General features: G+C 52.9%; 3 protein-coding genes across 3 annotated transcripts; 2 read left to right on the forward strand and 1 right to left on the reverse strand.

Annotated features, from left to right (window-relative positions):
• Positions 1-3103: 3103 nt before the first annotated feature.
• On the forward strand, positions 3104-5245 carry NCS54_01055600 (Hypothetical protein; the record flags this gene model as incomplete). The annotated part of the gene is made up of 2 exons (XM_053155860.1): positions 3104-4883; positions 4938-5245. The coding sequence occupies 2 exons, from the start codon at positions 3104-3106 to the stop codon at positions 5243-5245; spliced, it is 2088 nt and encodes a 695-aa protein (XP_053011835.1).
• An 801-nt stretch (positions 5246-6046) lies between these two features.
• On the reverse strand, positions 6047-7578 carry NCS54_01055700 (Autophagy-related protein 18; the record flags this gene model as incomplete). Its single annotated transcript, XM_053155861.1, has 4 exons — positions 6047-6080; positions 6141-7243; positions 7295-7449; positions 7518-7578. 4 exons carry the CDS (start codon positions 7576-7578, stop codon positions 6047-6049), a joined length of 1353 nt encoding a protein of 450 aa, XP_053011836.1.
• A 960-nt stretch (positions 7579-8538) lies between these two features.
• On the forward strand, positions 8539-11964 carry NCS54_01055800 (TRNA wybutosine-synthesizing protein 4; the record flags this gene model as incomplete). Its single annotated transcript, XM_053155862.1, has 7 exons — positions 8539-8607; positions 8670-8893; positions 8949-9319; positions 9380-10410; positions 10462-11097; positions 11169-11469; positions 11507-11964. 7 exons carry the CDS (start codon positions 8539-8541, stop codon positions 11962-11964), a joined length of 3090 nt encoding a protein of 1029 aa, XP_053011837.1.
• Positions 11965-12254: the final 290 nt, after the last annotated feature.

Raw genomic sequence — 12254 nt, forward strand, 5'->3', positions numbered from 1 at the left:
GATGGCTCAAGATATGATCACCGGGGCATTCCCTCGGCGAGCGATCGTATCGTGGGTGATGGTGATGGACGATTTCGGGGCTAGGCAGAAGACGTGAGGCGTGACGGAAGGCTTTGTGATGAAAGCGAGCTGTCGCGAAGTCACGTGGCAGAGAGCCGATGTCACCGAGCGTTTCTCGGTGTGGAAACCCTCGGTGTGTGGGACAAAGCGTGCAAGGATGAATGGTTTGAGCAACTGATACAGAACCCGGCACGGAACATGCTAGGATTAGGGTTATCTCATAGGCGCAGCACACAAGAACTTGGAAGATAAAGAATTTAGTAGAAATAATTCACTAGCAGACATATTCTTCGCTGTTCCTTGTTTCGCCTATCTCGAGACTGCGAGATTGGCTCAACAACGTCCTCTGTAGGTGTGCCAGGTTTTTAGAAACCACTCCGTATCGGATGAATGGGCAAGCGTTTTAGTCTTTTGCCCATTGGTTCGGCCATTAGCGCGGTTACTCTAGTGGAGGTTGAGCTGGCCCTGAAAGAACCTGTCGTTGTTTATGGTTGCTAGCCCCTGATAAGACATGTAGTAGTCGACAAGTGAGATCTGGAAGAGATAGCGATATCAAGATCTTCTGAACCTGGTTGCAAGGGAGTGAGGGGCTGATGCAACATCACCAAGGAGGCACTTGACGTTGGTGTACTGGTTTTAGATGGCCATGCCTTTTAAACATGTCTGTGGTATGGTGCTCATTGTCTCCCTTCAACTAGAAAATACAGTAGGCCTGACTAGATTGGTCAACGCCGGTCTCAAGCAACTCGCACTTGGCTCTGGGAAGACAGGTCGATCTGGCAACGACATGCCGGTAGTTCGTGATGTTACGCTACTAAACTAAGGGGACGCTTGTGGGATACCGGGGCCGTGGGTTTAGGTGGGGAGTCTGGAGAAGGGCGCTTGTCCAGCCAGCTGATTGTCAGGACGTTTTTGATCTTGTGATGCGGCTCCTGACGTTAGCACACCTAACCCAAGAGTATTTGCCGACTCTTTGTCATGATCTGTGCGTGCGCGGGGGACAATAGTGTAGCTGCTGCTGCGGGGTCTGCTTCGACATAGCCTCGTTATGTCTTACATACTCGACCATGGATGAATATCCCCGTCAGAGTTCAACACTAGAGCACAGTGATTCCTACCTAATGAGCAAGTTTGAGTTAACAAGGATTTGACACAAGACTCAGACATCGCACAGAACCGCACAAAGATCAGCATTCGGCGACGACGGAGCAACTCAAGCGCTGGGAGTCATGTATCAAACTCCCAGTTGGTAAGAGACGGTTGGTGTTTATTCGTCGAGTGGAGAAGGCAGGCATGGGAGCCCCCCGTAGCGCATCGCGCTAATGCACCGGCTTTGTCTTGACTTTGTCCCGTAGGAGCTGTCTCCATCTCCCTGAAGCGTCACCTCACATTACCTCGCCTCACAGCTGGCCTCACATTGATACAACATCGCCTCACTTCTTCTGGTCCACGGGTGCACTGATCGAGACCCTGGTAGGCCGTTCCGACGGCCCTGCCGTGTTGTGAAACTGCAATTGCTCACGTGCTCAAGGGCCCGTCCGAGGGAGATGAGCTGCACCAAAACTCAGGCGCCTGGGCAGCATCTCATCGCACGGTGTACAGTGCTCAATGGTCCGATTGCGCACAGTATCGTCTAAGCATGGCGCGCGCTGCAGCAGGTCCCCCGCTCTTGAATGCAAGCTCCCGCCAATGGGCATGCCGACTCGGCGCCTCTTCCCCGCTTTCCCTCCAGCGCCGGTCTCGCCCAACTGGCCCGTGCACGGGGTCATCAGCCACCACTGGGGTTGGCTCACAGGTCACTGGTCGGCCACTATCACCGCATTGCATGTTCTCTTGAGTGATCCATGGTCGATGATCCATCCAAACGCCGCCGTATCTGGTGTCCTCTGGTTGAGCGTCGCTCGTTAATGGCTGGGCGTCCCTTGGGAGGCATGTACATGCGTGTACATGCGTCTGCCGTCGACTAGAGGCCGCTGACACTGTATATCGCTGGCTAACCAAGGGACCACCTCCCTTATCAGCATTCGCCATCTACCATCCACCACCCGTCATCTGCGTCCGCCATCTCCAAATCGCCCAACCAACGCGCAAACTGGGCAGGCCAAACGAGGCCGAAACCAGAGCCAAAACCAAATCACCACCACCACGAACGACAGACACCCTCCGCCGCTACCTCGTCTCCCCGACTCCCGGCCGTGACCCGTTCCCCTCTCCCTCCTCCTCCGTCGTCCTTATCTTCTCTCTTCTCATCCATGCCATCATCTGCGTCTTTTGGGTCACTACTATCAATATCCTTGTGCTTCCCGTCTCGTCGTTGTCGGTTGCCATCTCAATTCCCATTTCTTTCCTCCCAAGTCGGGCAATCGATCGATTCGCTTTGCCAAGCCTCGGCGATCGTCAGAGCTTCGTGATCTCGTCCGTTGCTGCCATCAAAGCATCCATTGCTCCTGTCGTCTTTGTTGCATTACGATAACCTCGATTCATCCATCGGTCGATATAGTCTCGCTTTCTTCGCCTTGCTTCTGCGGTGCCCACGACATTGTGCACCTGGAAAGACCTCCTTGTACCACCCATCACAAGCGCACATTTGCCCAGTCTCGCACCGTTCCCCTGCTCTGCTCTCTGGAACACTCTCCCGTTTACCTCCCTTGTTGTCGCTCTCATTCCATTCGGGGACTCTGTGGCTGGTTTTCTCGTGCCTTCTCTGTTCTCCTGGGTTCAGGCATGTGCGACAAGAGCCCGCCTCCAGCAAGAAATAAGCCGTGGGCGTCCCATCTTGCAATCTCTCGATCTGCATCCAAGTCCCTGACTCTCGCTCATCCAGCATCCTGTGGCTGAGGCCGAGAATCTCCTGCACCCTTGACTTGAATACGACCTCAACTGCTGTTTGATCGTCTGACCCAACTGCTCGACAAGGTGTCTGGTCGACTGCCCTGTTCTTGTATATCACACTGCATCTTACCCATACATTTTACGAAATACGCCGTCCGACACAGCTTCACATCAGGGTCCTATTCAACATAATTCCTCCTTTGTCGCTGACATGACTACCGTCGCCCTCGCCCGGCCTATCCCGCCTCATCGTCCCTCGTCAACCATCACCCCGCCCCTCTCCCTCGAATCCAGCACCAGTTCTTCTTCGCCATGTTCTGTTCCTGTTCCGAATAAGCATATCCCCATCTGTCCCACTGGCCCCGCTCGCCCCGACGAGCCAGATACTCCGCCGCCGTCTCCGCCGTCTCATGATCGACTTCGACAGATCTCGGCCCTATATCCACTCGATGACTTGAGCCGACTTGAGTCTGGCGCACTCTCCATCTTCGAACTTGATGCACCCAAGGTAGCCGAGGCGCTCGATGTTGCCTCCCGCCAGCCATTGCCCGATCCTTCCCTCGTCTTTCCGTGGTTTCATGGTCTCCATCCCCAGAACCATGTTCAGCAGTCATTCTTCGCTGCTCGACGACGTGCTCTGAGAAGGACGCCTTCCTGCCTCAGAACTGTCACTCTTGTCAAGGCTGATGGCGACCTCAGCTGTGCACGACTCAAGGGGGCGATTGCCCCTAATGAGATTCTTCAGACGGGTAGCAATCCCGAATTCATCGAAGCGGATCCGCGAGAGGGCTTTTCTGTCCGAAACTTTCAGATTCAGACGGTGAAAAGCGCTGTCATGTCAGACATAATTGTCTATGGTCGAGATTTAGCAAAGACACGCAAGGTAGCGTGGGATATTGCGGCTGCGCAGAATCGATGGCGGGAGAAGCATGAAGCTCTGGGGGCCTGCTTGCCCGAGTACAATACCTTCGTCTGTACAAGCCCGTTTTCGAAATTCCAGGAAAACCACCCTGAGATCGTGGCCATCGATGCATCGGGGCACTTGACTGGCAATGTCATCGACTTTTTCAACCAGGAGAGGCGGGAGATGTGGGCTATGACTGAGGCCTCGGAAATTTCGAAGAACGTATTTATGGGCCCTACCCCCGAACAAGGGAGCCCTGAGGAGCAGGCATTTGATATCCTGATCGAGTGTAGCGACCTGGGACGTCTGAACCCACTGGCACTCCAGCTTATTGCAGAGAGCCCCGGAGACGATGGCAAACATCATTTTCTCGACTTCCCCTCGTCAGGCAGCATATTGCCACCGACATGGTCTCATTCCGAGACAGATGGAATTCTTGAGACCTGTAAATGGATATACCATCTTGCTCATGGTACTTATCCTGAACCAGAACGGGATACTAACGAGACCGACGCGGAAGGAGACTCCCCTATGCCATCCGATGATCATCCAACCTTTGAAGTTCGACCTCGAAAGATTCTCCTCCACTGCGCTGATGGCTATACCGAGTCGACTATGCTAGGCATTGCATACTTTAGTTATAGCACTGGTCTACCTGTCCCGGAGGCGTGGCTACAACTTCACACGACCAAGAAACGCAATTTCTTTGCCTACCCAACTGATGTGGCCCTATTGACATCCATCACACCAAGATTGCTCCGAGAATCCCCCGTATGTAGCGGGTTGAGCTTGACTGAAATCACTCACCTGACGAGGGATGAGCCGAGCTGGTTTGGTGCTCTCGATGGGTCGTTCCCAAGCCGCGTTCTCGACTACATGTACCTGGGCAATCTGGGCCACGCAAACAATCCAGACCTTCTTAAAGCCCTCGGGATCACTCAGATTCTGAGTGTCGGTGAAACGGCTATGTGGCGAGAAGGTGACCTGGAAGAATGGGGAGAAGAAAATGTCTGCGTGGTTCAGGGAGTTCAGGATAATGGCATTGATCCCTTGACCGATGAATTTGCTCGATGCCTCGAGTTCATTGGTAAGTTCCGAGGGCGGCTACAGGGGTAAAGGCATACTGACCATATTTTGATAGACCGAGGAAGACGAAATGGTACTGCGACTTTGGTGCACTGTCGGGTGGGAGTATCCCGTAGTGCCACCATCTGCATCGCCGAGGTGATGCGTGCGAAAAACATGTCGTTCCCTCACGCATATTGCTTTGTCCGAGCCCGTCGACTGAATGTAATTATTCAACCACACCTCCGATTCGCCTACGAGCTCTTGAAGTGGGAAGAGGCACTTCAGCAGGACGGTGACCCTGACGCTGAGGTCAAGAGAACATTGGAGTGGGGGGAGATTGCGCGAGAAATCGCCCTCATGAATCGCCCCTACTCCAGGTGAAAAGGAGCATCATTGGCGCCTTGTTGTTTTCGCTTTCTATGAAAGAGTCTCTAGATCCAGTGGGAGATCAGGTGGATGACCCAGCATCAAGAGGACTGAGCCATCGATCCAGTACATTCGACTTCATATCTATCCTCATTATAGCGGGTGCGGACTCGTTTAAGCACCTGGCGTGCTTGCTTAGAGTGCGGCTTACCGCCAAGGGGAACTTGGCTACACACACTGTGGCGTCATGAACGCACCGTTATCAGCATACGAATGACGGGAAAAGATCAACAGGAACCAGAAATTAGGAAACACGCGGGCGCTTTGTTTAACGAGTCTGAAAAAGCCCCTGTAGGTTTGTGTATGTGGCGTTCAGGACAGAAGACTGTTTTCTCATGTGCTTTTTTGCCGTCTTCAGGGATTTGGGTTTGAATGTTGATGAATCACGACGGCTATGAGAGCCACGGACCGATGTTTATAGTACCTGCTTTTACAACTACACCGTTGTCATGGTTGAATTGTTGATTTCGAAGGACAAGACGAGCTATTATTGTTTGATTATCTGTGACATGTATAAACTCCCCAGCCTGATACGTGAAGTGACGCCTACTCAAAAGACACAAACACCTCTCCTCGCCAACCGGTCAACAGGAGAAATAATAGGAATAGCAGGTAAAGGGTATTTAAGAAGACGATACCTTGTCCCAAAAGAAGAGCTTGGGGACCGAAAACAACCAAGTCCACCCCCACAGAGGGAAAACGCCAAAAACGGAATTCTGCCATTCAGTAATGAGGGGTGTTCAACGAAACCATCTCCTATCGTTCATCGCGGTTATCATCGTCTAGGACGCTGGGGAAATGTCAGTCAGATCATGCCAACAACCGGAGTCAAAGTCACAAGGGCACTTACGAGAATTGCTTAACCAAATAGCCCTCTCCACCATGCTCCATATCAATATTGTAGACGTAAAAACCGCCATCGCTAGTGACAACCATGACTTGGGGGCTGCTGCTGCTCATCGCCACAACACTGCGTAAGGGTCCGGCAGGCATCACCCGCGTGGGACCCTGTGAAACTGTGGACTTGGGGATCTTGATATAAGCAAAGTCTCTCAGGGGCTCCCACATTTCTGTGACGGATTGCGGCAAGTAGGATCCCATGACGCCGGCAACACCGCGGCCCATAATCTGTGAAGAACGGCGAAGCATGCTGCTAAACGAGCCACTCTGCCTTCGATGCCCAGAATTGCTGCTGCCTGAGCCGTTATTTCCAGGCCCTATCAGGTCGGCCGACTCGTTCTTAGACGAGTCTGCCGTACTGTTACCCGGAGACTCGGGGTCATCATAGCTCCGTGCCCGTGACCAGCGGTCCTGTCGTTGAGATCCAAGAGGTTCGATGGGCGCACCTGCTGGTGTCGTATTTCCAGGGGGTGCCCCGAGGCGGAAAATGTGGATTGTATCCGAGGTTGAGGATACACAGAGGAGAGTGGAGCTGAGATTGAAGGACATGCTGTATATAGTGGAAGGATAGGTGCCGCGCCGGAACTGGTAGAGCTTCTGGCCCTTGGGCACTGAGAACACACGAATAATAGTCCCCGTCTCACTAGCCGTGGCAAGCAGAGTTCCCTCATTATTGAGACAGATAGAGCACAGCGGCGAACGGTGAGCCTCGATGACATTAACAGCCTTCAGCGCAACGGTATCAAAGACGAGGACTTCGCCCGACGTAGGGGAGACGTAGGTCGACTGTGGAGGAGCGTGAGCAGGCCGGCGCGCATCGGGATCCTCCCGAGGTTTCGGTAGCGGATAAGCGATGAAACAGTTCTCGGAAGAAGGCGACAAGGCGCATATGGCGGTTGGGTTGGGCGACGTGGCTATGGTATGCAGAAGGCTCATGTTGCTAATATCGTACAGATAGATTTCTTCCTCGAGGACGACGGCAAGGCGTTTTCGGTTTAATCGGACAGCCAGAACAGCAGAAGGGAAGGTGAGCTCGCAAATAACAGAGGCCCTCTGAAGGACATATCAGTTATGTTGTCAAAGATTGTCATCCAAGGCACATACCTTGGTGTTCTGTATAATTAGATGCCGGGGAGAGAGGACGAGCGCAACAAGAGAGGTTGAGAAGAGCATCTCGATAATGGAGATATTGTTCTCATCGCTGCTAAAAATGCGGGAGAAAGGATCTGTATGATATATGCGAAACCCTTTGGAGGTGCCTGTTGGCGAGAGGAAATCCCAGGTTAGTTGGACCAAGAAGCGGAGACCAGCCAGGCGCAAGACCTACCGACAGCAAGACAGCTGTGGTCTTGGTTGAAGGTGATGAAATTGAGTACTGGGTTCGCCATGATGGGATGAAAAGCTAGCAGGAGTCGGCAGGAGGAAAGTTCGGTCGTATGTATGCGTTCGGTTGGCCGAACACGAAGTCGCGATCCGGAGGAGATTCTGGGTGGAATCGAGGTCGCGAGATGAGAACCGCCTTGGGTCGATGCGACGAGAGAGCCCGTAAGCAGAACAATCGCGCAAGAAACCTTAGGCCAGCGCGCTGATCATGGCCCCAAGGAGGCGGTCTCGAGGTTGGTGAAGCCAAGTGTTGGTTGAGCTAGCTCAGGCTGCTATCGAGAGGCTGGGAGGAAGAGCAGGCGATGAGGACTGCGCCGGGGCAACTCTCGGCGGCTGTTGGCGGACCCAAGGCTGTGGCGATCGCGGAGCTTTACGAAAATCGGCGGTAGGCGTAAAAGAAGTGTCAAGAAAATACGGGGACAGGGAGGAGACTGCGACAATAGACGTCCAAGTATGAACTGGCGATGATGATGAAAGTAATGGCGGAGGACGGAGAGTCGGAGCTCAGGGAACCTGGAAAGCTAGTGGGGTGGAGGCGGAGGACTGAGGAGGGGGAAGGCACACTACCAACCTTCCTCAGTTACCACCTGCTCTGTTTGGGTGACTGAGTGCCTTACACAACCAGCAACTGCGATCAGCTTAGACGATTGGTGAATCCTTCAACACCTCAAAAATTCTGTACAATTTCGAATGACACTATCCCGAGATCATCGTTTCAAAGGCGATTCCGGAGGCAGGCGGTACATATCACGTACATGCGCTAACGAGAGCCCCGGATGCAAGTTAGCACCCTGTCGGTGGACCCATCACGCGCGCCGATACACAATTGCCTAGCATTTTCTGAGTCTTCACAACCTTCAGTAAATGTTTGCTGTCTTGTGTGAGTCAACAGGCCGTCAACCAATTTTTCAAAACGAGGTCACCTGTCCGACACATCACCGGAGAAGAACCTCAGGTCAACGGATATGGTGAAAGAAAAGCCCGTCGCCTTACGGGCGACCAAGACTCAGGCACTCGATGACCTGATCATGGGAGTAAGATACACACATATATATCTGAGCAATCCCTTGGCAGAGGTTTCTGATGGTGCCCCTAGACAAACAGTAGTAGCATCGTCTCTAAGCGGAGCGTCGAACGACTCTACTACCCTCACGAGTTACATTTTTTCCGCTATTTCGTTCCTAAGTTCCAACGGAGAGCTCCCCTCATTAACCGGGGATACTGGTTGAGGTTACGGGCTATTGATGTGATTGTGCGTGACTTCATCACATCTTCCAAACTTGGCTGTAAGAAGGTTGTTATCAACCTAGGCTGCGGAAGGTGAGTAGCCAAGCCCAGCTCAGCCTAAACACAGACGCTTACTGGTCCCTGAAAGCGATGTTCTTCCCTGGCAGTGTTACCATCGTTATGGAGACAACTGCGAAGACACTGTATTCCTTGACGTTGACTATCCTGATTTGATGCGAAAGAAGCGAGCAATCGTTCTTGGAACACCAGAGCTCAGGGAGCTGCTTGGGCCTGAACCCTATATCAGCGAGAAGGATACAGACCATGTGCTTCTCCGCAGTGACAAGTACTGTCAGATTGGATGCGATCTGCGAGAGCTCGACGCTTTGCGCCAGTGCCTGGAAACATTTCTGCCCCTATCTGACTGTTCAGTACTCTTTGTTGCTGAGGTCTCGATAACTTACATGGACACGGCGTCGGCTGACGCTCTCATCCAGTGGGCCAGCTCCATCGGTCAAGGTACATCTATTATCCCCTTTTGGTTCAAGACCTCATTACATTGACACTGATGATTTATAGCCGAGTTTTGCCTCCTTGAACAAATTCTCCCTCATGGCCCTGAGCATCCCTTTGCAAGAACCATGTTGAGCCATTTCAACAAGCTCAGCACTTCGCTCAAGTCAGTCCACCAGTACCAGACTCTCGAAAGCCAGCGACAGCGGTTCGAAACCCGAGGCTGGGGCCATGTTGATATTTGGGACCTCTGGGAAGCTTGGAACTGCGAGGTATTCCTCAGCTCGGCCGAAAGGGCTGCGCTTGACGATGTCGAGCCGTTTGATGAATGGGAAGAGTTTATCCTGTTTTCGCGGCACTATTTTGTCATGCATGCCACGGCCTACCCCAGAAGCGACCAAGCTGCTGGGCAGTACAGCTCATTGCCTACCCCTGAACGTGTTATCAAGGTGGACATGAACGCGCTCGGTTCCCTGGGAGCACCAAAACGTCGGTTTGGCGCTCCAATGATGGCTACCAGTGCGGAAGGAGGCCAATACTTGCTCAACACCTTGGGAATGGGGATAAGTGCAAGGCTTGATTCCTGCGATGTGTATTCAGTTCAAGCGGACAGCCTACCTTTCCAGATGGCCCCCGTCGGGCCGTCCGCGAGATTGTGTCACACCCTCACAGATCTTGGATCTTCTGGGGTCCTGCTGGTTGGAGGCCGTGCCTCGCCGTCTCGAGCTTTCACAGACTGTTGGCTCTTCAGCCAAGTCTCCAACAGTTGGGAGAAAACATTTGACCTTCCCGTCTCACTTTTCAGGCACTCTACTGTCCGCCTACCGAACTCGTCTCTTGCTTTGGTTTTCGGTGGCAAGACAGGGCCATCCAAGATATCACCCGACTACTTTGTCTTCCATCCCGTCAAAGGGTGGCTTAAGTGTACGGTCTCAGGCGTTGTTTCCGACCCTGTCTTTGGCTCCTCTGCTGCCATTTCAGTCGACGTGGCGAGCAAGCCGGGAACGTTCCAAGGTTTGCTATGTGGAGGCATCAAGGAAGATGGGAAAATCAGTAAGAACGCTTATATCTGGACTGTTGATGTTACTGGTACCGAGGTGAGTTTGTTAACGAAGTATTGGTCCAACTTTACTGACACCCTTTTCCAGCCATCTATTCACTTCGACAGTGTGGCAGACTTCGACAAACATGCGTGGGCACTATCAGTGTTCGGTGCCCAGTCGGTTGATATAGGTCCCCTGACTGTCTTGTGCGGTGGTGTCGGACAAGACCCATCCTCACAAGGACAGTCCGTTGCCTGTGTCTCCCTTTCTGGAGGACGACTTACTACGTTTGCGGCGATGTTGAGTGACAAAGTTGAGGAACTGCCCTTTATGGTTGGATCTTCGGTTATTTCCTTGAATTCTAGCCTCGTCATTGTTGGTGGAGGGGCTACATGCTTCTCGATGGGAACATTCTGGGACACAGGTGTTTACACGGCTGACTTTACGAATGTCGTGCCCGACGCTTCTGGTCCACAGTCAACCATCTGCAAGCCACTGAGTATTGGTTACGCAGATTCGCCCAAGCTCGCCCATCCCAGTACTAATGGAGCAGACCAACTCGTGCCGCAAGGCAAAGCTACGATCACGACGATACCGCGCGTCCAGCTGAAGTCGGGAACTAGCATGGAGAAGCTGGTCCAAGAAAGAAAGCCGGTCATCATTGAGGGGCTGGACCTAGGCGGATGCGTGGAGAAGTGGACGCCAGAGTATATGGTTCAGCGCTTGGGCGAGACGAAAGAGGTATGTTAAGTCTATGTGTGGACTCGGAGAATCATGTGTAAGGTGGCCGTACTGAGCGTATCTATTATCAGGTCATCATCCACGAGTGCCAAACCACCACGGGCAAGCTGGACTTCAACTCCAAGAACTTTCGCTACATCACTGAAATGTTCAAGGAATTCATGGATAAGGCAGCAAGGGGAGAGGGGCTATACCTCCGTGCTCTCTCAGAAGAAAAGCCTTCCGAGGCGCCAACGAATCTTGCAGAGGACTTTCCCTCCCTCGCAGAAGATTTTCGGCTTCCGACAGAGCTCGACTACATCACTGAGCGACTGTTTAGCTCCGTATTGAGAATATCTGGACGTGCCAACATGTGGTTGCACTACGATGCAAGTTACACCTGGAGAGGTTGAGATGAACTGGCTAACAGTTTCCCCGCAGGTCATGGCCAACGTCTACACGCAGATTCGTGGTTCGAAACGCATGATACTCTTCCCACCAACTGATGTCAGGCATCTGGCATTCGCGCCTGGTACCTCGAGTTCGAGCCTGGATGTCTTTTCTGCCCTTGACCAGCACCATCTAGCGTTGACTCACCCATACGAGGCGATGCTGAATCCGGGCGACGTCCTGTTCCTCCCTGCCATGTGGTTTCACACGGCGACCCCAACGGCGGATTTGAGTGTGGCAGTCAACGTCTTCTTCCGCGATCTGGAGAGCGGGTATTCAACAGGCCGGGATGTGTATGGGAACAGGGATCTGGCGGCGTACGAGAAGGGAAGACAGGACGTCGCACGCATAGCCAAGAGCTTTGAGCGGCTGCCCCCTGAACTTCGTCATTTCTACCTTGCTCGACTTGCAGATGAGCTGTTGCACGAGCAGGCCTGATGCTGACGGAGAGATGACAGGTCCCAAGGATGTGTGTGAGTGTGTATGTGACCAGGTATCGGAGATAGAGCTGCCCAAGTACGTATCTACGCAGGCAAGGGCAGCACCGAAATTTGATCAGAATCGACGCCAATCTCGAGTGGGAATAGCCGGGTTGCATAGGCTTGCCGAAACCTTGTGGATGAATTACGCCGCGCGCACGGGTTCCTGATGAGTGCCCGTTTGGAACGGTCAGACTTTGTGAATGCGGAAAGGTTTTCGTCTGCGGTGAGGTCAGAGCGCCATTTGGC

This window comes from Fusarium falciforme, chromosome 8, assembly GCF_026873545.1.
Source record: "Fusarium falciforme chromosome 8, complete sequence".
NCBI lineage: Eukaryota > Fungi > Ascomycota > Sordariomycetes > Hypocreales > Nectriaceae > Fusarium > Fusarium falciforme.